This window comes from Pongo abelii, chromosome 1, assembly GCF_028885655.2.
Source record: "Pongo abelii isolate AG06213 chromosome 1, NHGRI_mPonAbe1-v2.0_pri, whole genome shotgun sequence".
NCBI lineage: Eukaryota > Metazoa > Chordata > Mammalia > Primates > Hominidae > Pongo > Pongo abelii.
Genome location: NC_071985.2, coordinates 76,333,337 through 76,357,577, shown reverse-complemented (window position 1 = coordinate 76,357,577; position 24,241 = coordinate 76,333,337). Strand labels below are relative to the sequence as shown.

At 40.0% G+C, this 24,241-nt stretch overlaps 1 protein-coding gene across 12 annotated transcripts in view; it reads right to left on the bottom strand.

Annotated features, from left to right (window-relative positions):
• Window positions 1-24,241, bottom strand: part of ANKRD45 (ankyrin repeat domain 45) — a 109,239-nt gene that overhangs the window by 58,888 nt on the left and 26,110 nt on the right. For 5 of the 12 annotated variants that reach the window (XR_008511391.2, XM_054525106.1, XM_054525130.2 and 2 more), the window contains 2 exons: window positions 10,546-10,648; window positions 9,285-9,407 (listed from right to left, as the gene is read on the bottom strand). Coding sequence is in view for 6 of the 12 variants with exons in the window: in XM_054525106.1 (XP_054381081.1) it covers window positions 9,285-9,329 (45 nt within the window). In the remaining 6 variants the exon portion in view is untranslated. Of the gene's footprint in view, window positions 1-1,121; window positions 2,955-9,284; window positions 9,408-10,545; window positions 12,433-16,272; window positions 16,477-24,241 lie in introns of those variants that run through there. The other 7 variants (XM_063716958.1, XM_063716955.1, XM_054525126.2 and 4 more) reach the window with 6 other exon arrangements.

The following is a 24,241-nucleotide window of genomic DNA, read 5'->3' as shown; positions in this document are numbered from 1 at the left end:
CAGCCTCCCAAAATGCTGAGATTACAAGTGTGAGCCACCGTGCCCAGCTGGCAATTTGCATTTTAGAAAACTCGTATTGGCCATGTGTTGGCCAATGACTTCCCAATACTTTTATGATGAGATCAGAGATGATATTAATGAAAGTGGGCTTTTAAAAATATTACAGCATGAAACATGTTAACATTTGGAAAACTGGTATAACTAAATGAAGCAACATTTTGCTTGATTTGAATGACTGCTTTTCTCCTTTACAAAATCAGCTTCACTCCCCCTGCCATTTTCCATTATGTTACAATACCAAGCATGGGTAAAAGATCCAAAGTATAAGACAGATCAATAGATTTTAATGTAACACAGTGTGAAAAGTTCATTGACATGGCTTCAGATTCCACACTGCAACTAGCCTTTAAGAAACTACTACTTGGGGCCAGGAGCAGTGGCTCACACCTGCAATCACAGCATACTGGGAGGCTGAGGTGGGCGGATCACAAGGTCAGGAATTCAAGACCAGCCTGGCCAATATGGTGAAACCCCGTCTCTACTAAAAACACACAAAAAAAATTAGTCGGGAGTAGTGGCAGGCGCCTGTAGTCCCAGCTACTCAGGAGGCTGAGGCAGGAGAATCAGTGGAACCCGGGAGGCAGAGGTTGCAGTGAGCCGAGATCACCCCACTGCACTCCAGCCTGGCGCAACAGAATGAGACCCCATCTTAAAAAAAAAGAAAGAAACTACCCCTTGCAGAGTTTTGGTGCAGTCACAAAAATGTGCACAATTATCTGAAAACACTATTAAAATACTCTTCCCTTTTCCAACTATATATCTATGTAAGGAGGAATTTTCTTTACATATTTCAAAACAACATATTGCAACAGATAGACTGCAGAAGCAGACATAAGACTCTGTCTCCCATTAAGCCAGAAATTAAAGACATTTGCAGAAATGTAAAATAATGCCACTTTCTAACTAATTCTTTTGTTCTGGAAAATATTTTTATGAGAAATATATAATTATGTTAACACGTGAATTTATTTTTTAAGGAATTAATAAACATTTTTTAAATCCTCAGTTTAATTTCTAATTCTTACAACATATCTAATACTATATTAAAAGACATAACTCACATAAAGGAAAGCTGTTCGGGATCATTTCTTAAGAGTAAAATGGAGTCCTGAGACAAAAGTTTGAGGGCACTGCCTTAGGATATACATGAGACCTAGAAATAGGAAAGTCTTGCAGGATGCTTGCCCTACTCAATTGCTATAGCAGGGCAAGGAGGCTTTGCAGGGAGGGAGGGCTGTGGTGCAAACCACTCCAGTCAGGGCTGAAGGGAAGTCACAGCAGGAACTCAGCGCAATTGAGTGAGCCAGGGAGCTCTACTGAGTCCTGACAAAACCAGGAGATACCTGTTCACAAGGTATATAAGCCAAAGGTTAGAACCAAGAAAGCCATAGGGCAGGGAGCACTCGTTATACCAGGAACATCACCCCCCAGAGCCAAGGGAAGGCAAAGGGACCTTGACACGTCCCCATAACTGATTCCGTGAGCCATCCACATAGCCAGGGCACCATCTCAAGGAAAGAATCCAAGAAGATACCCGATAACCTAAATATTTGTGTATAAGAGAAATTAAACACTAGCCAAAGAAATCAATTCTAGATTGAGCTAAACTTTAAAACCAATCGGACATTTAGATTCTTTCCTAATAATCAATAAGTAAATGCTCATGAAAGGAACCAGATCAGTCATATACAAAAATAAATTACATTTTCTTTGCCCACAAAAGTAATAACATACGTCAAAATTGTAACCTTGCTACATATAACTAAAGTTTCACAGAGAATATGAGCATGGGAGGGAAGAGGGAAGGCTGGAACTATGAAGGCAGAATGACATTGCTTTAGTCTTGATTCTGTTACTAATTAAGTGACTTTTCTGAAATGAGGATAGCACCTGGTCTGCCTTACTAAATAAGTGTAGAAAAATCTATGAACTTTTCTTTTTAACTATAGAATGTGACTGCTTTCGAGGCACCCACAATAGAAAATCACATAGGTCATAGCCTCTATCCCATAGGCTCTCACATTTTAGTAGGGAAGACACAAGTAAATCAGCAATGACAGAGTGAGATCAGGGATTCAATGGAGGTAGGTAGAGTGCTTTGAGAGTAAAAACGTGGACATCCACATTCAATTCTGGGTGGCGGTCTCAGAAAGGTTTCCCAGAAGAGGTGAAACCTCGATATTGAAGAGTAGGAGTCTTAAAAGTAGGAAAAAAGGACAATCCAGGTAACGGGAAGAGCATAAACAAAGGGCAAGGAGGCAGGCGACGCAGCCTAAAGTTGTGATAGAGGAGTAGATCCTAATGTGCCTTTTAAGCTAACTGATTTTTGTCTTCAAAAAAAAAAAAAAAATGTAGTCCCTTAATCAAGTCCCAGCTCAAGGAGAAGGACCCCAAGGGCAGCCCTGGGCACACACAGTTAAACAAAGAGAAGGCCTGAGGAACAGGATACAGAAAGTGGCAGCGCCGCCAGGTGATCCAGTAGGTCCCGCGAGGGGGCAACGGACACTTCAGAGCACCAGAGTTTGCTCTTCGGCCTGAATTCCCTGGGGACCTTCTGCGATCCCTTGCGGCTGCCGGCGGGGTAGGAGACCGGTGCACAAAACTCTGGACAGAAGCAGTGTGAGGACGCTGAGATTGAAGCCCACTCCCCTCCAGCCCTGCCTGAGCAGCCTGGAGGGAAGATGTCCGTCTACCCCCTCGAACTCCTTCCTCCCCGAGTGCCCACCCCGGCCCACGGCGCCAGGACCCCTAGACTCACCACACCCGGGCCCCAGCCTCCTCGGTTACCATGGCAACGGCGCAACGCGCGAGGCAGCGCCTCCCCCTGCGCCACGGTTCCGGCAGCGCGGGAAGGTTATTCTTGGTTGCAAAGAGGCAGGAAGCCAGAGTGGAAAACAGCCAGGAATTATCTAGATAATTTCAGTCTCTGGGTGGCGTGTCGGTTTTTTCTTTGTTTTGTAAATTTTCTGTAATACGGTATTTGTTTTACAGTTTAAAAATAAGTTGTGCATATTGGTTGTTGGCCTGTCTTATCTTTGGCTTTTAAACGAAAGAATTTTCTGGAAATATGAGGTTGCATTCTAAAAACTATAAAAGATTGTATGAATAACCCCTTGCTTAATTTTCTAGTTATTGGATATCTTTCTCCCATGGTTTATGGTCATTGTCACCAGCAAGGAGTGTTTCAGGCGACCTCACAAGTGCCAACTACCTTAGGAGCAGAAGAAACTTGGAGACTATATCCCTCTTGATTCAGAAATTCAAGATGCAAAACACAACTTTAAAAGGGGGTAAGCGATGGAGGTGGAGGGACAAGGGGTTTGAAAGAAACCAGCAGGGAAGGGCCAGGCATACCTAGCAATTATATCAGTGTTCACATGAATCACACAGTGAAAACAGGGAAGTTTTTGTGCTGAAGGCAGGTGTGAAGGAAAATATTCATTTCCTTACTGTTTCTGCCAGGAGTCTATTAAGGAGTAAGTGAATGTTTTAGAGGGGCTCTGAACATCTGTGCTGAAGTTCGAATAGCCTAGTTTTGAAATGAATATTTGACCTAAGGCCCAAGCAAAATTTCACCATTGTTACAGTAGGTAGTCAGGCATGAGCAGAGCAGGCTCCCCTATCCCCCACCGGGAATGTCAGGCAACCATCAGGTGATAGGCAGTTGTTAACTGTCTCTCTAAAATAATAATTGGTTGCAGCCAATGCCAGGAAAAGGCACGCTCCGAATAGATAGAAAGCATCTGAAACTGGTTATCAGCAGCTTCCCCATAAGAGCTCAGGAGTTAGGTGATGTGAGAAACACACTCACCTGTCCAAACCCAAAGAATGGACTTAGAGGCATGAAGAACAGCAAAAGAGAGACTTTTTAATAACGGTCTTGCAAGATCGGGTGTCTGGTGAGCAGGCACACCCAGTGCAGTTTCAACAAGGAATTTATCACCTAGTGTGCAAGTCCCTACCCTGGTTCCTCATAGGCTGAGTACTATGAGGTTACAATCTTCCCCAACATTGCCTAAGTTTCATTATCCCCTTATAAGGTTACATCTTGTCTCCTTCCCCACTTTGTTTTGATTTCCCAATGACAAAACTTTCTTTCCTTTTATGGATTAGCCACCCCATCCCCTATTTTTTTTTTCTCCCTCCCCTCTGACTTCTGTGAGTCTTATCACTCTTCCCAGATGTCTGTAGCACGCGGCTTGTCACATCTGCAAGGGAGCTGCCCGGATTTGCCGGGGCCTGTTTTCTGAAAAATGGACCAGTTAAAAAGTACTTCTTACGGGTGAGTGGGCTCAAGGATACACATTAAGAGTCAAAATGGTGGAGTTTAACTGGTATATGACCTACTTGGGTACATTCAATTGGTAAGAGAAGAATGCCTCAAGTGATCATGCATAGAACTGCAGTAAACACACTGCACGTGCTCCTCTCCAAAGTGCTAGCAGGCCACTGCACATATGGATAGCCCATCCCAAGAGAAGAATCAGGGGAGAAGAGACACAAGACCCCAGAAGTATGCCACCATATAAAACCCTAAGGCCGGGCACAGTGGCTCATGCCTGTAATCCCAGCACTTTGGGAGGCCAAGGCGGGCAGATCATGAAGTCAGGAGACCAAGATCATCCTGGCTAACACAGTGAAACCCTGTCTCTACTAAAAAAATACAAAAAAAAAAAAAAATTAGCCAGGTGTGATGGTACGCGCCTGTAGTCCCAGCTCCTTGGGAGGATGAGGCAGGAGAATCACGTAAACCCGGGAGGCGGAGGTTACAGTGAGCCGAGATTGCACCACTGCCCTCCAGCATGGGTGACAGAGCAAGACTCTGTCTCAAAAAAAAAAAAAAAAAAAGAAACCCTAAGTCAAAAGTCAAACTGCACTTGATCTCTCAAAGTCACCCACTTGGCCCTTCCCAAGTGTACATTACTTCCTTTCATTCCTGCCCAAAAGCTTTTTAATAAACTTACACTCCTGCTCTAAAACTTGCCTCGGTCTCTTCTTCTGCCTTATGCCCCTCAGTCAGATTCTTTCTTCTGAGGCAAGAATTAAGGCGGCTGCAGACCCATACAGATTCACCACCAGTAACACCATCATAAATCTGAACTTTTGAAATACAAGAATAAATTTGAATTTTTTCAAATGTAATTAAATTTTTCATGTTCAAATAAGTTGTGGTAATCAAAATTTTAGAGTTTTACATTATAGACAGAACAATAATCTGTCAGTTGCAAGCTTGCTCCTGCAGTCACTATACAACACATTTGCTCTACTTAACAATCATTTCTTACTGAAGGTGATGAAGAGCAAGGCTAATTTTAGGTATTTCAGTTTTAACATGCTATTTTTTCATGGTCTTTGTTTTTTAATATCTGGATGGAAGATGACTTATGATGCATAACTGTACAAAACTGTACATGATTCTGTTTTTCATTAATCTTCAGGGGATATGAAGAATTCCCAAATATAACTGTTTCTTGAAAGTCTGAAGTGGAATTAAACAACTAAAAATTAGAGTTTTTAAAGATTATTTTTTAGTGCTCTGAATGCTAATATTGGAAAGGTAGTAAGACACAATAGGTTTGAGACCTAAAAGCAAAGATGCCCTGAGCTCCACTTGAACTCCAGGTCAGAAACAGCTGCGTGATGCATCGAGGCAGACCAGGTTAGAAATGGACAGGAGAGTCATGGCAAGAGTGTGGCCTAGATGCAGCAGAAAGACTCCCGTGACACCCTCTCTTAGCCACACCCCCTGCAAGCTTGACCTGAGAGTATTGGAAAGAGCCACTGGATTTGAAGGGGCCGAGTGCCCATGTGTAAGAGACATCTCAGCAATAACCTGTGGGTATTAATGATGGAGGTGCAGATAAGACAGTGAAGGCCTGGTGAACAGACAGCTTAAGCAGCAAATGATTATGCACTATTCAACCCCCCCAGAGATTAGATCCCCTCCAGAAAATTATGGTAGGTGAGAGGTTTCCAAAACGATTGAAACTAGTTTTTTCCAACATAAGACAATAAGCCCTCAGAATAGAAATTATTGTATAAACTATATTTCTATACCTTTTTTTTTTTTGATATGGAGTCTTGTTCTGTCACCCAGGCTGGAGTGCAGTGGTGTCATCTCGGCTCACTGCAACCTCCGCCTCTTGGGTTCAAGCGATTCTCCGGCCTCAGCCTCCCAAGTAGCTGGTATTACAGGCACGCATCACCACACCTTGCTAATTTTTGTAATTTTTTAGTAGAGATGGGGTTACACCACATTGGGCAGGCTGGTCTCGAACTTATGATATCAGGTGATCCACCTGCCTTGGCTTCCCAAAGTGCTAGGATTACAGGCATGAACCACCACACCCTGCCATATTTCTATACTTCATAGACTAAGAGTCATGTCCGTTGTACAATGTCAATTTCTGATGAAAAACCTGGATCAACTAGTTGAAAAAGTTACTCCAAGGTAACTTAATGTGCTACATCTTGTTATTTGAAAGCCTATTATATGCTGAGTACTATGTTAAGTGATTCATATAAATTATCTCTAATCCTTATAGCAACTCTATAAGTTGCTATAAGAAAGTGATATTATTCTTGAAACTGACACTTCAGAAGGTTGAGTCACCTACCTAAGACCACACAGCTAATAGGGCCAAACCAGGATTTGTACCTAGGTCAGTCTGGTTTAAAACACCAGAGGACTGCTACTTGTTAGCTATATGCTAATTAAATATTAGAGAAAATCTGCCAAAAATAACAACTTTATTTCAAATAACAACTTCATTTGCCTTGAGTCTTTCTGGCAATAACTAGATAATATTAAAGCCACTCCCCTGGTGTGCAACTAAAAAATTAATTCTCCATGTAGCTAATCTCTACAGTTGAGGAGAATGAAATAGTGAACACCCATGGTTTTCACCCACTGGTCCCTCCTTTTCTGGTTAGTGAACTCTCATTTTCTGTGAGGGAACCTTTCTTTTCTTTTTCTAGATATAGCATCTTACTCTGTCACCCAGGCTGGAGTGCAGTGGTGTGATCATGGCCCACTGTAGCCTCATTCTCCCCAGGCTTAGGTGATCCTGCCACCTCAGCCTCCCAAATAGCTGGGACTACAGGCACCCACCACCATGCCCAGCTAATTTTTTTTTTTTTTTTTGTATTTTTTGTAGAGACAGGGTTTTGCCATGTTGCCCAGGCTGGTTTCCAACTCTTGGCCTTAAGTGATCCTCCTGCCTCAGCCTCCCAAAGGGCTGGGATTACAGGCACAAGCCACTGCACTCGGCCCACCTTCATGGTTCTTTTGGGATGGGGATATTTTTGGCTTTTTTTTTTTCCACATTCACCATGCTTTTGTGAACCTCAAAAACCTGAGACAGGTGTCAGTTGATTTAGAAAGTTTATTTTGCCAAAGTTGAGGATGCACGCCAATGACACAGCCTCAGGAAGTCCTGATAACATGTGCCCAAGGTGGTTAGAGCAGTCCCCAAGGTGGTTAGAGCAGTTTGGTTTTATACATTTTAAGAAGACATGAGACATTAATCAACATATGTGAGATGAACATTGGTTCAGTCTGGAAAGGTGGGACAACTCGAAGCAGGGGGGTTAGAGGTAGGGGGTCCTTCCGGGTCACAGATACATAAGAGATAAATGGTTGCATTCTGATTAGCCTTTTCAAAGGAGGCAATCATATATGCATTTATCTCAGTGAGCAAAGGGGTGACTTTGAATAGAATGGGAGGCAGGTTTGCCCTAAGCAGTTCCCAGCTTGACTTTTCCCTTTAGCTTAGTGATTTTAGGGACCCAAGACACTTTCCTTTCACATTTCCCCACTTTTTAAAAATTTTTTGGAGAAAGCATATTAAAAGAAAATGAGTCTCTGGTCTGATCTCTTATGGCTAGGATGGTTTATTCCTAGACTGGTAGGTCCCAAGTTATTAGGAAAGCTCATTTTTAGAAGGTTGTGAAGTCTTGTGTCCTATGAAGAGAAAATAGGGGAAGGAAGGAGGAAAAGCAACAACAAACAAAAGAACAATCCTGGAAAATCAATATAGGCCATATTGCTCTGAAGTCCATACATTAGTAGGCAGGTATGAAAGTGGCTTATGTACATAAATAGGTTGCTATTATTTTCCTCTGAAGTTTAAGTTATTTAGCTTCAGTTTGCAGGGCTTTAAAAAAAAAGTATAGCTTAGTTTTCAGTGACTCCAAATTAGGAAAAATGGAGAAAAAAGAAGGAAAAAAATTGAAAACATTATTTTGCAGTCTTGTAGCCAAGAAAAATTAGAATTCAAGCCAGTCACGGTGGCTCATGTCTGTAATCCCAGCACTTTGGGAGGCCAAGGCAGGTGGAGCACCTGAGGTCAGGAGTTTGAGACCAGCTTGGCCAACATGGCAAAACCCCATATCTACTAGACATACAAAAAACTAGCTAGGCATGGTGGCAGGTGCCTGTAATCCCAGCTACTTAGGAGGCTGAGGCAGGAGAATTGCTTGAACCCAGGAGGCGGAGGTTGCAGTGAGCCAAGATCATGTGATTACACTCCAGCCTGGGGAACAGAGGGAGACTCTGTCTCAAAAAGAAAAAAGAAAAATTAGAATTAGAATTAGAATTCAGTCCAAACTGTAGAAAATAAAAATTGAAAAACAATAGGCAAGACTAGAATCTAACAACGGGTGTACTATAGTTTTTTAAACATAATTTTTCTTTATCCAGTTTCCCATTTTTATTAAAGACAAATCATGGTAAGACTGATTTGCTTTATTACCCTTCGCCTGATTATTTGTATACAATGTATCAAGAATAATTTTATTTTACATAGGCATTTAAATTGGCTTTGATGGAACTTTAGTCCATAGAAGGAATCTCAGATATGACTTTTTAAAGCCAAGCCCAGCCATGGATTTGTACCATCAAATATCTATGAGTTGAGTGAATTCCTCTCCTCTAGATGTCCAAGATAAACTTGGGGCTCTTGGGCCTGTCAGAAAGTGACATTCTTTACTTACCACAGGTCAGGAACCCTGTAAAGGGACTGTGTAGAAAAAGGTATGAGGCCAATTTTTCCAAGGGGCTTTTATTGGCTGCATAAGTCAAGTTTGATTCCTTAAATGAAAGCACATCATTTTAGTCAAAGCCTTGGTAAAATAATCAGTTTCTCCAATTGTGTCCTGTTAAAAATGAAAAAAGATTCTTATTGCACTTATGCAAATAATTGTATTGTCATAAGAATACTCACAAATAGTTTCCAAATTCTGTAGAAATCAGGTAGACAGAAACACATATGCTCCAACTTTTGTTCATAGGAGTACACTTTACTTAACTGTTAAAAGCTGTAAATAGCTTAAAAGTTTTCTTGACTCTGAAAAACAAAGGATCAGCAACGTTTTAAACAAAAAGTTAAAAAGATTACTTTAAACTTCTATTAGTTGGGTCTCTGCAATTAATTCCTGTTCTGCTTAATAGTCATAAACATTTCAGCTCTTCATGAGTCCTGAAAGTTTTTCTTCTGTTCAAATGTTACAATCTCCAAAGTAATCAGAAACCTGCATTCAAGGGCACCTGTTAAGAGTTTACAGCTGATTATAAAACCACCTTTTAAAGAGGACCAAAATAAGACAACAATCATTCATGGATGACAAAAAGTTTTAGGGCAGCCATAAATATGCAATTGAGAAGGAAATTTGTTACCTTATGGCACACAATAATTTACCATAAAAATTATAATTATTACTGATAATGTATACTAATTCATATTAGAATTATAGGAGTTTCCCACCTGGGTGACAGGGTGAGACTCCATCTCAAAAAAAAAAAAAAAAAAGAATTATAGGAGTGTCCCATAATTTTTGAACACATGCCAATAACATCTTTATACAAATACAGCCCAAAGAAAACCACCATTTCATGTCTGACAATGCTTCCTATATAATTTTTATACCAAATAAGCCAAATATGTCATTTTTGGACTTTAAAGAACCGGGAATATCTTAAAGGATTAATTAGGTCAGAAAAAGACATAATTTATAATTTGATTTTGGAAAGTTTGTCAAATATCAAAGCTTTAAAACACTTGATATTACAAAATAGGATCACAGGTCATTATAAAATAAGTCATTCATTTAACCAAAGTGATAACTGAAGGATTTCAAAGAAAAAAAAAAAAAAAAGAAAGGTGCAAAACTTTTATTTTGAGAGAGGAAACAATTTTCCAAACAATAAACCCTAATAAAAACAACATGAAGTCAATTAAATTTGTTTCTCAAATTTTTACAAACATATAAAATTTTAATCTTGATCATAAGCTATAACTTCCATAAGCCTTTTATAATCTTTATGAATGTTTTGGTTAATGCTTAAAAAGGAAACCATATTAATCTGACACAGGGGCTCATATGCTGGTCTTGCATCAGTGTGCCACTGATATTAATGGTTAATTTATAGAGAAACTGTACTTATTTTATGTCTTAAAATGGGCCCTTATAATCTCACACACCCACCTCTTCTGCAATAGTCCCTGGACCTTGAGGAGTTGAATGGTGTTAATTTCTGGCCCTCTGTCTCAGGAATGCTGTTTATTTTGATTGGCATCCTCTATGGGGCCTGAAGATGAGGATTTAACTGCTGTCAGTGTTTAAGATTTAGCAGGGCTTTGTGTCCATTTTAGACCCAGGAGTCAAATCCCTGTAACTTAATGTTACAAGTACTTTAAAAGCACATATAGAAAGATACACAGATGTAATAACCTTAATTTAAAAAAAAAACAAAATTATCAGGTTTTTTTCCTAAGCAAAGTAAAACTTAATAATAATGGCATAGGAATTATTTCAATAAGATGTAAAATCTGTGAGGCCAGTTACCAAAAGGCAAAAGAAAAGACCTTCTGCAGTGTACAGGATATTATGTTGGAAGAAAAACATTTCCTTTAGACCTTTAAGAAAATATTGTTAGCACCAGGCCACAAAAAACAGAACTGTGGGGATAAAAAACTTAACTGAGCTGAACATGAGTTGAAAGAGAGCTTTATTATTTCACATCTTTTAAAGGGGGGGAGAAAAAAACAAAAATTGTGAAACCAAAAAAAGTCCAGGACCACACAGATTCACAGTCAAATACTACCAGAGGTACAAAGAGGAACTGGTACCATTCCTTCTGAAACTATTCCAATCAATAGAAAAAGAGAGAATCCTCCCTAACTCATTTTATGAGGCCAGCATCATCCTGATACAAAAACCTGGCAGAGACAAAACAAAAAAAGAAAATTTTAGGCCAATATCCCTGACGAACATCGAAGCAAAAATCCTCAATAAAATACTGGCAAAGAGAATGAAGCAGCACATCAAAAACTTTATCTACCATGATCAAGTCAGCTTCATCCCTGGGATGCAAGGCTGGTTCAACATATGCAAATCATTAAACAGAATCCATCACATAAACAGAACCAATGACAAAAACCACATGATTATCTCAATAGATATACAAATGGCATCCAACAAAATTCAACAGCACTTTATGCTAAAAACTCTCAATAAACTAGGTATTGATGGAATGTATCTCAAAATAATAAAAGCTATTTATGACAAACCCACAGCCAATATCATACTGAATGGGCAAAAACTGGAAGCATTCCCTTTGAAAACTGGCGCAAGACAAAACTGGCACACACCTATTCAACATAGTATTGGAAGTTCTGGCCAGGGCAATCAGGCAAGAGAAAGAAATAAAGTGTATTCAATTAGAAAAAGAGGGAGTCAAATTGTCTCTGTTTGCAGATGACATGATTGTATATTTAGAAAACCCAACTATATCAGCCCCAAATCTCCTTAAGCTGATAAGCAACTTCAGCAAAGTTTCAGGATACAAAGTCAATGTGCAAAAATCACAAGCATTTCTATACACCAATAACAGAGAGCCAAATCATAAATGAACTTGCATTCACTATTGCTACAAAGAAAATAAAATATGTAGGAATCCAAATTATGAGGGATGTGCAGGATCTCTTCAAGGAGAACTACAAACCACTGCTCAACAAAATAAGAGAGGACACAAACAAATGGAAAAACATTCCATGCTCATGGATAGAAAGAATCAATATTGTGAAAATGGCCATACTGCCCAAAGTAATTTAGAGATTCAGTGCTATCCCTATCAAGCTACCATTGACTTTCTTCACAGAATTGGAAAAAACTACTTTAAATTTCTCATATGGAACCAAAAAACAGCCCACATAGCCAAGACAATCCTAAGCAAAAAGAACAAAGCTGGAGGCATCATGCTACCTGACTTCAAACTATACTACAAGGCTACAGTAAGCAAAACAGCATGGTACTGGTACCAGAACAGATATATAAACCAATGGAACAGAACAGAGGCCTCAGAAATAACACCACACATCTACAACCATCTGATCTTTGACAAACCTGACAAAAACAAGAAATGGGGAAAGGATCCATTATTTAATAAACAGTGTTGGGAAAACTGGCTAGCCACATGCAGAAAGCTGAAACTGGATCCCTTCCTTACACCTTATGCAAAAATTAACTCAAGATGGATTAAGACTTAAAGTAAGACTAAAACCATGAAAACCTAGGCAATACCATTCAGGACATGGGCATGGACAAAGACGTCATGACTAAAACACCAAAAGCAATGGCAGTGAAAGCCAAAATAGACAAATGGGATCTAATTAAACTAAAGAGCTCTGCACAGCAAAAGAAACTATCATCAGAGTGAACAGGCAACTTACAGAATGGGAGAAAATTTTTGCAATCTATCCATTTGACAAAGGGCTGATGTCCAGAATCTACAAAGAACTTAAATTTACGAGAAAAAAAACAACCCCATCAGTGGGTGAAGGATATGAACAGACACTTTTCAAAAGAAGACATTTATGCAGCCAGCAAACATATGAAAAAATGCTCATCATCACTGGTCATTAGAGAAATGCAAATCAAAACCAAAATGAGATACTGTCTCACACCAGTTAGAATGGCGATCCTTAAAAAGTCAGGAAACAACAGATGCTGGAGAGGATGTGGAGAAATAAGAACGCTTTTACACTGTTGGTGGGAGTACAAATTAGTTCAACCATTGCGGAAGACAGTGTGGCAATTCCTCAAGGATCTAGAACTAGAAATATCATTTGACCCAGCAATCCCATTACTGGGTATACACCCAAAGGATTATAAATCATTCTACTATAAAGACACATGCACACATGTGTTTATTGTGGCACTATTCACAATAGCAAAGACTTGGAATCAACTCCAATGTCCATCACTGATAGACTGGATAAAGAAAATGTGGCACATATACACTATGGAATACTATGCAGTCATAAAAAAGGATGAGTTCACGTCCTTTGCAGGGACACGGATGAAGCTGGAAACCATCATTCTCAGCAAACTAACACAAGAACAGAAAACCAAACACCGTACGCTCTGACTCATAAGTGGGAGTTGAACAATGAGAACACATGGACACAGAGAGGGGAACATCATACACTGGGGCTTGTTTGGGGGTGACAGGTTGATGGGTGGAGCAACCCACTATGGCATGTGTATAACTATGTAATAAAACTGCACATTCTGCACATGTACCCCAGAACTTGAAGTATAATAAATAAAAAATAAAGGCACATGCATATGTATGTTTACTGCAGCACTGTTCACAATAACAAAGGCTTGGAACCAACCCAAATGCCCATCACTAATAGACTGGAAAAGAAAATGCGGCACATATACACCATAGAATACTACGCAGCCATAAAAAAAGGATGAATTCACATTCTTTGCAGGGACATGCATGAAGCTGGAAACCATCATTCTCAGCTAACCCAAAAACAGAAAACCAAACACCTCATGTTCTCATTCATAAGTGGGAGTCGAACAATGAGAACACATGGACACAGAGAGGGCAACATCACACACCAGGGCCTGATGGTAGGCGGGGGGGGGGGGTGGCGGAGGCGGGGTGGGGGAGATAGGGAAGGGATAGCATTAGGAGAAATACCTAATGTAGATGATGGGTTGATGGGTACAGCAAACCACCATGGCACATGTATACCTATGTAACAAACCTCCACATTCTGCACATGTATCCCAGAAGTTAAAGTATAATTTTTTTAAAAAATGGTGAGATGTGATAAAAGTTGAACTTTGGGTTTTAAAAAAATTAGAATATCATATAATTTATTAAAAGTAAATCAATCACTTAAGAAAATTTTACTGTTCTAATCAGTTATTTAGTGTATGTGTGTTTTTTATATCAAACCCAATCTCTAGAAAAACCATTATAATTTCCCTTTAGACAACGATAGACATTTATAATATTACTTTATGAATAATTTTAAAGCTAGCTTATTTAAGATTTTACTGAAGTTATGTAACTTAAAAGCATTTGACTAGTCTTTTTTTCCTGATAAATTATTTTATTTAACCGCTTTTATTTTCTTAAGCCGATTAGAGCTCTTTTGTATATTTTCAGTAGTGAAACATTGTGTACACAACACATAAATACATAGATGTATTAGGCATGCCGATAGAAGTACATCTTATAGATTCATAAAAACCTTTTGTTTTTCCTATCTTTCTCAGATTCTTGATAACCTGTTTCACAATCCTAGGCAGTTGTCAGCTCAATAGCCTTAAATTTGCATACTGAAGGAAATAACAAAGGTGAAAATCAAAGAAAAATTTACATCAGAAGGTAAGGAGAGGAAAAGTCTGGTATGCTAATGGAAGATTAAAGATGGATGTCAAGGCCAGGCACGGTGGCTCACACCTGTAATCCCAGCACTTTGGGAGGCTGAGGCGGGAGGATCACGAGGTCAAGAGATCAAGACCATCCTGGCCAACATGGTGAAACCCTGTCTCTACTAAAAATACAAAAATTAGCTGGGCATGGTGGCACGTGCCTGTAGGCCCAGCTACTTGGGAGGCTGAGGCAGGAGAATCACTTGAACCCAGGAAGCAGAGGTAGCAGTGAGCCAAGACCATACCACTGCACTCCAGCCTGGCAACAGAGACTCTGTCTCAAAAAAAAAAAAAAAAAAAGATATGTCAAATCAAACATAAAATTATAAAAACCTATCATAGATTGTATAAGGAGACCAATTTTATTTAAATAGGGACTACCTATCTTTTAACTGCATCTCTGAGCTCTGGGCTGAGCCTACACTGAATCCTGGGTTTCCAAAAAGGAGAATTATTATGAGGCTAGACCACATGATCTTTTCTCAGTGTACTTAAAAAAAATTTTTTTAAACAAAGACATTTCTAAATATCTAAACTACATTCTTCTTTAAAAACCCAAGAGTAAACTCTGTTGCAATAACTACTTAAGTCAGCAAATCAGGTAACACAATACAAAAGCAAGCAGTTTAAGAGTTGAGACAAACTTGCCTGTTTACACTCTTGGAGTTCCATAAGGAAAAACAGGTTTCTCCCCCAAAAGGAGTCTGGCACCTTCATTTTCTTTAAGGAACTCCAGGCTATTATAAACTATTTTAGGTCTCTTATGCAGCAGAGGGTGCAAGAGAAAGGAGAGGCAGCAGAAGTAAATGAAGAAAAAAGAATTTAGTCAACCAAGAAGAAAAAAAAAGCTTTTGCTCAAATAAAAAAAAAAAGGACGAGGTTCTAGAAACGGGAAAAAACCATGAAGACTTTTTAAATACACACACACACACACATCTTGGATGTTAGCTTTTAATTAAGCTGACTTTAACCATTGCGCTCCTTTTAAAAAAAGTCTTTTTAAATCTCATTACCATATTTCAACTAGGACAAATTGCTGCTATTTCAGAAGTACAGCCATTGCTCTTTCAGTTTGGCCTGGCTAGCAAAAAGGTAGGCTTGTTATGTAAATAAGGCCCTTTTAGTAGTCAAAATAAAAAATCTTGCCTCTCTCTTTTTTTTTCTTTTTCGGGCCATTTTTCTCCCCTCACCACACCACCTTTTTTTGTGTGTGGGAATTTAGCCACTACAGAGGCCTTGTTCCCCATAATTTGGAACTTCCCTTCAGATTTGATCAAGTCAGATGGAGTTGATCAAACCCAATGGGAAAAAGACCAAAACAACAACAAAAACAGAAACAAACAACAAAAAACAGTTAAGCAAAACAAATGATCACACAACTTATATGATTACTGAGCACTCTAATGGTAAGGCGAAATTAAGACCAGCTGGTTGTTAATCTTAACTTTAGCTAAGTTACTTACAGTTACTTACCTAACGATGGGTCTCAGGCTGAAGGCTGCTCTCTACCATCCTAGCAGCAGGAAAAAAAATTCATCTTCCCCGTTGGAAGTGAGCTCAAACTCCATAAAGGAGTTACCTATCTCCATCATCGTGGAAGCAGAAAAAAACTTGCCTTCCTTGTGCTGAAAGCAAGTAAAACTCCAAAACAAGAACAACAACAAAAACTTGTATAGCAAAATAAACTTTAGATCTCGAACAAATTTGGGGAGATCAGAGAGTCTCTGTAGGGGGTGTTTCCAGGCCTCAGCAAATTGTCCTATTCATTTGAACCATTAAGATAGCTCATGCTGGTACCAAGCATTGATAGATTTGTCAAAGGTCTGCGGCACCTCCAGTCAGAATCCCTTTGTGGCTACCAAGATGTGAACCCCAAAAATCTGAGACAGGTCTCAGTTAATTTAGAAAGTTTATTTTTCAAAGGTTGAGGATGCACCTGTGACACAGCCTCAGGAGGCCCTGATGACAAGTGCCCAGGGTGGCGTTATATATAGTTTCAGTGCTACAAAAGAAATAGCACTCAAATATAAAATTTTCTTTTGAATTCTCAGCAAGACCAGGTATTTCTATAGCAGGGTGCACCCTTACAGATGGAGCAATAGTGAGCACACACTTGAACAAGGGAGGGGAAGGGGTTCTTATCCCTGACACATGTGGCCCTTCCTGCTGTGTCATTCTCCTATTGGCTAGGGTTAGACCACATGGGCTAAACTAATTCCCATTGGCTAATTTAAAGAGAATGATGGGGTGAGTGCTTTGGCGGAAGTCAGGGCAGAGCAGGTAGCAGGTAATCAGAATGAGTTAGGGTGGAGCAGCTGATCGGAATGAGTTAGGATGGAGCAGCTGATCGGAATGAGTTAGGGTGGAGTAGGTAATCAGAATGAGACAGGGTGGAGTAGGTAATCAAAAAAGGTTGCTTTATGAGGAAGTTAAATTTAAAAGTAGAAGGCAAAGGATTGAACATACTGACATATTAATTCTTTGAAAAGAAATTTAGAACTCATACCTAACAACCCCTCCCCTTGTATTTCCTTACAGCTTTCTTTTCAAACCTTTTTTTTAACATGTCTTGGCTTAGTTGCTTTGCTTGATTTTCCAAAAGAAGCAGCTTCTCTGGGTAAGGTGGAGGATAGTTAAGGGAGATTTTAATTAAGTGCTGTTTCTATGAGCCTCTGCACCAACCCACAGATGCATTGTGTGACATAGCACCTGACAAGAATAAGTACACCCATTACAGCTGTGAGGGAAGTAAGAATTGAGGCTATTATTCTTTTCCATTTACCAAACCACTTTTCTAGCCATTCTGTAAAAGGGATCATTTACCCCTCAGTTGTTGGCTAACTCATTGGACAGAGCAGTTAGACCTTGCAATGCCTTTGTTATACTTCCATTAGGGGCAATGTTGTTTGGGATGAAGGTGCAATGTTGAGTTTTAATCATGACGCAAACTCCTCCACTTTCTGCTAATATCATGTTTAAGGCTATCCTATTTTCCCAAGCCATCTGGCTAGTAGCCTCTAATTGTTCAGCTATTCCTTTAACAGCATCTCTAGTGTAGTTAATAAATCACTGTTGGTTGTAGATGTAGTTTATCCAATCTACATTTTTATTAATTGTCACCTACCAAAATATTGACTTAAATCCTGCAGCTATTTGATTTTGGGCTTTAAATTGATCTGGTATTCCCCATGGGACTTTAATTGTGTCTAAATAGACATGAGAGTTGAAAGACTTATAAGAGGCTTCTCTTGCTTTATGATGTTTTATTTTTCCTTCCTCTGGTTGATAAAATGCCAGAGTGAAAGGGATAGCCAATTGGACTAAAGCACAAGTGCCACTCCAGTTATTTGGGAGAGTGTCCAGTAAAGATCCACCACAATACCACCACACATCCACTCGGGGATGAACAAGGGCTGACTGATTGATAAGCTCTTGAAAATTCTTAAGCTCACTGCATCCCTTCAGGTCTCCAAGGAATACTGAGTTTCCTCCCTGTCATAAGAGACACAAAGTGAACTTTGTGTTGGGAGATGAAAGCTGGATGGCCCTTGGGGGCTGACCCACAAGGTGCTGGACTTCAGGATATAGCAGAGAGAGAGCTTGGCATGACTTACTACTCCAGGCTGTAGAATCCTGGAAAAGAGCTACCACAAAGCCCAGGCCCAGTCAACTGGAGGACCACCCTAGTGGTAAGGGGACAATCTGGGCCTCTGGCCTACCATGCACACAAGCATAACAATTGCTTTTGTTTAATGTGTGGAGGGAATATTTGATCAATTCCAACCAGGCATTTGCATCTTGGTATCCTAATTGCCAAAGTTTAAGTCTAACTCCTATGATAGCTATAGCTATCTTGGTCTTGTTGTTAGATGGAGGAGGAGCAATTTTTCCATTGTGAGAGGTTTTGGAAGAAGGCTTAGAGGAAGTTGCAAGGGGTGGGGGATCAAATAAATGCATTTCAAAGACTCTAATAGGGTTTGTCCCTGAAACCTCAGCCCCCATACCATAAAACCGGCTTAAAGAAGGGAACTGGCTTAGAAAAGGGGAAGAACTTTGAGTGTTTCAGATAATGACCTGTATAGAATTACACTGGTTTAGCTGACAGTTAGCGGGGGAGGGCTGTTCCTTTAATAAAATGAATGTATAGTTTTAGGAAATTACAAAAACTGGTTGGGGCAGTCCATTCTTGCTCTTTAGTGGTCCACAGAACGTTGGACCAACTATGGCATAAAAGCTCTACATCAGGGAGCAAGACTCCTGATTGACACTGGGGTCTTTATTGAAATCTCCCCGGATTAAATGGTCCCAATTCACTAATGCCCAGCCTGAGGAGAGTCAGGAGGGACAGAGGTACTTTTCCGAAGTAGGGAGCCATCTTTGACTTGGCAAGTCCCTACAGGGTATAACAAGGCAAACATTAAATGCAATAGTTTGAGGCAAAATTGACTTGGTTATGTTAACAACTAGATGGTCAGCAATAGAACGAGAAAAGAAGAAAGAGTAATAGGATAGATGAAACGTGAGTTAAATTGTTCTTAGCTTTAGTTTGGTAGGGTTTTCCCCTGGGACTATGGCCCACGACTCTAGAGGGGATGGTGCTTTCTTGACTCGGGTGTGATGAGTCCATCCCCTTCCCTTTATGAATAGCAGTCTCGGTGGTTAGCAGCACAAGTTAGAGTCATTCCTATGCTGGTTTGAGTTTTCCTTCTTTCCACCCTTTGATAAGAACATGATCCTCAGGCTGGTGCTGGTTTACCAAAAAATCTTGGGGTGGTACCTGTGCTAAAAGACTTAGTTTTGAGGGAAAGGAAAGTGGAGGATACACCAAGTATATAATTTCTAAGAAACTGACCTTTTGTTTTAAATGTGGGGACATCAGCAGTGGACTTTATAGTCCTTAGTGCCTTCTTACTGAGAAATTTCCTTTAGCACCTATTTTTATTAGTTTTAGACCAAAGAAAGCCAAACACCATTTTATATTTGACAATGCTTCCTGTATGATTTTTATACCAGATAAGCCAAATTTCACCTTTATATTAGTGTGTTATTAATGTTAAACTTAATTTTAATAAAACCTTGTAGACATATTTATCCCATTTTTAATGTCTGACCATAAGGTAAGATTTTTATAGACTTTTTTTAACCTTTTATAATTTTTGTTACAGAGCAGGTTAGTGCTTTAAGAAAAACCTGTTGTGCTTTTAATGTCCAGTTCACAGAAAAACTGGATGATAACCCCTTAACTTTAGCCAATATGTTTACACACAGAATTTCCTTTACAATTAATGTTTTAAAACTTGCTTAAACCTTTAAAACAAAATATATAGTTTTTAACCTTTTAATGTAGGTAAAAATCCACATTCTTATGCATCCTTATAATCCTTTTACCAAAAGTATGTTTTACTTTCCTTACACACCTTACACATAAACTGTTTCTTCAATAGTTTTACATTCAGGAGGCCTAATTACTTTTAAATTATATAACATTTCTTGCATAAATTCCCTTTTATAATTTTTTTTCCTGACTTTCACAGACAATTCTTTGACACGCCTCAACTTTCTGACTTGTCACAAACATCCCTTTTATTTAAACAACCAGTTAATTTATTTTAGGACAAGAATTTACCATATAACATTCCTTTTTATATAAATTCTACCCCCCCCCCACCCCTTTTTTCTTCTCTGAAGATAACCATTCTTTTCCAAAGCAAACTTCCTTCATGTCTGTGGACTAGACTGTCTAAGGCCACAAGATTAGAAGTTAGGATAATACATGTTACACTGTTAACTTTTAGCAAACTTTACTTTTGTTGAAAACCCTGTAAGTTTGGGATTTCAAGTATTCTTTATTATTAATAAGACCTTGTTTAGTCCAAGTTAACTTAGAATTTGTATAGACGGTTCCTTCCTGGTTCTGTATTTTTTTTTTTTTTTTTTTTTTTGCCAGAGTGACCTTAATTTATTACAGTTAAAATATCTTCTTTTTATACTTTTATTAAAAATATGATTATGTGCACACATTGCTACGGCATATCCCAGAGCTCAGAAGGGCAAATCCACTCTGCTTTTACAGTGATTACAGTCCTTTTAAAGGAATTTATGACCTCTAGTCCTGGCATCTTTCTATGATAACAAGATGCTGATGCCTTTCTTACTTCAGAAAGTGAAGAAATGCAAAAACTGTACGGAACTGTTTCATTATCTGTAACTAATGAATCTTCATTCTTAAATAATGAAGCAGAGTGTTAATTTTTTTTTGAGAATTATTTTATCAAATCAGGCCGACAGAATGCAACATGGTCATATTGATGCTTGTTGTCACTTTCCTCCTCTCTCTCTTTTTTATCCTCTTTTGAGAGTTACCTTCACCTAATTTTGCAATTTCCTCATGTTGTCCCTCACTGCTCAGTGAAGTATCCATGGGTCTTCCCATGCCTTTCCCCTCCAGCAAATTTAGGTTTCATTAGACCCATTAATAATAAAAATCATACATTATTGAGTATACACAATGTGTCCAAAGACAATGTGGAGGGCTCAGGGTGTTATTAAACTTATTTAGTTACTACTTTTCCTTTTTGAAGAAATGGAGACAGAGAAAGCCTAGATAATTTACCCAAGTTCACACATCTCATAAGTAGCAATGTTCAGAATTGGAATTGTGATTTGCTTGACTCCTGAACTTGTGATCCTAACCTTAAGACTATATTACTTTTTTTGAATCCTACTGTCTGCCCTCCAATGTGACTGCTATTTAAGTTGGTTAATTCACCCTAGCGACAGATATAACCTTGATTGTAATATCAATTGAATTATAATATTTTTAATTTACATACTAGATTTTGGAACCAACCCAAATGTCCAACAATGATAGACTGGATTAAGAAAATGTGGCACATATACACCATGGAATACTATGCAGCCATAAAAAATGATGAGTTCACGTCCTTTGTAGGGACATGGATGAAATTGGAAATCATCATTCTCAGTAAACTATCGCAAGAACAAAAAACCAAACACCGCATATTCTCACTCATAGGTGGGAATTGAACAATGAGAACACATGGACACAGGAAGGGGAACATCACACTTCGGGGACTGTTGTGGGGTGGGGGGAGGGGGGAGGGATAGCATTGGGAGATATACCTAATGCTAGATGACGAGTTGGTGGGTGCAGCGCACCAGCATGGCACATGTATACATATGTAACTTATCTGCACATTGCGCACATGTACCATAAAACCTAAAGTATAATAATAATAATAATAATAATAATAAATAAATAAATATAAAAAAAAAAAAGAAAAATCGAGATGCTTCCTGCCTTGGGATTTCAAAATCTGGTTCTGTATTTTAAGGCTTGGCTGAGTGCAAACAGCTCGCAGGTTTGAGCAGACCAATTATTAGGTAACTTTCCTAACTCTGCTTCTACAAGAGTTTCCTTATCACTTACTGAATACCTATTGTGTCTTCTTCCCTCAATCACCCAGGAGGAACCATCTATCATCCTGTCCTGAAGGGAGTTCCTCCTAGGTCTGGTCAGACCTTTGTATAGTAATTAAGATTTAGATCCCCTGCTAGGAAATCTGCTGGGTTAAGGGAATTTTTAGTGGTTAATTTTGAATCATTTTTTTTTTTTTTTTAACAGAATAGCCTCATACTTTCTTCTGTTAGCAAAGCAGTTGTCGCTACAGATTGAATGTATTTGGGCCATCTGCGGGTTATTGGGTTAAGGATTTTTGATAGGAAGGGTACGGGGTTGTCAGTGTCCTCAGTGCTTTCAGGCTATGCCCTTGTTTACACTGACAACAAGGTGGTATTGGAGTGTTACAGGGTCACAGAGAAGACCTTCAATTACCAATTATGGGTTTTTAATTTACCCTGGCTTTTAAAGGAATAGGGTACACTGTTTTTTCTTTACTACTTCTATCTCTCTCTTTCTTTCTCTCCCTCTGCCTCCCTCTTTCTCCCTCTGCCTCTTCCTCTCTCTCTCTCTCTGCCTCTTCCTCTCTCTCTCTCTGCCTCTTCCTCTCTCTCTCTCTGCCTCTTCCTCTCTCTCTCTGCCTCTTCCTCTCTCTCTCTGCCTCTTCCTCTCTCTCTCTGCCTCTTCCTCTCTCTCTCTCTGCCTCTTCCTCTCTCTCTCTGCCTCTTCCTCTCTCTCTGCCTCTTCCTCTCTCTCTCTGCCTCTTCCTCTCTCTCTGCCTCTTCCTCTCTCTCTCTGCCTCTTCCTCTCTCTCTGCCTCTTCCTCTCTCTCTCTCTCTGCCTCTTCCTCTCTCTCTCTGCCTCTTCCTCTCTCTCTCTCTGCCTCTTCCTCTCTCTCTCTCTCTCTCTGCCTCTTCCTCTCTCTCTCTCTCTCTGCCTCTTCCTCTCTCTCTGCCTCTTCCTCTCTCTCTCTCTCTGCCTCTTCCTCTCTCTCTCTCTCTGCCTCTTCCTCTCTCTCTCTGCCTCTTCCCCTCTCTCTCTCTCTGTCTCTTCCTCTCTCTCTCTGCCTCTTCCTCTCTCTCTCTCTGCCTCCTCCTCTCTCTCTGCCTCTTCCTCTCTCTCTGCCTCTTCCTCTCTCTCTCTCTCTGCCTCTTCCTCTCTCTCTCTCTGCCTCTTCCTCTCTCTCTCTGCCTCTTCCTCTCTCTCTCTGCCTCTTCCTCTCTCTCTCTCTCTGCCTCTTCCTCTCTCTCTCTCTGCCTCTTCCTCTCTCTCTGTCTGCCTCTTCCTCTCTCTCTGCCTCTTCCTCTCTCTCTCTGCCTCTTCCTCTCTCTCTCTCTGCCTCCTCCTCTCTCTCTGCCTCTTCCTCTCTCTCTCTGCCTCTTCCTCTCTCTGTCTCTTCCTCTCTCTCTGCCTCTTCCTCTCTCTCTCTCTCTGCCTCTTCCTCTCTCTCTCTGCCTCTTCCTCTCTCTCTCTGCCTCTTCCTCTCTCTCTCTCTCTGCCTCTTCCTCTCTCTCTCTCTGCCTCTTCCTCTCTCTCTCTCTGCCTCTTCCTCTCTCTCTCTCTGCCTCTTCCTCTCTCTCTGCCTCTTCCTCTCTCTCTCTCTCTGCCTCTTCCTCTCTCTCTGCCTCTTCCTGTCTCTTCCTCTCTCTCTCTCTCTCTGCCTCTTCCTCTCTCTCTGCCTCTTCCTCTCTCTCTCTGCCTCTTCCTCTCTCTCTGCCTCTTCCTCTCTCTCTCTGCCTCTTCCTCTCTCTCTTTATGCCTCTTTCCTCTCTGTCTCTCTCTCCCCTTTCTGCTGGTCTTTCCCTGCCTGTGCCAGCTACTTATGCTGTTCTCCCCTCTCCTTCCCCTTTTACCCCAGAAACTAAAAGTTCCTCTGAGGAAGAGACAACATTAGATGGGGGGTTGGGGGGAACAAACAGAGGAGCAAGCAGTGCCTGAATCGACTAAAAAGGTGATAAGCTCATGTTTAGGTCCTACCTCCAAATTTATCAAGGGCTCCTGGTGGGACTCAAGATAAAAAAG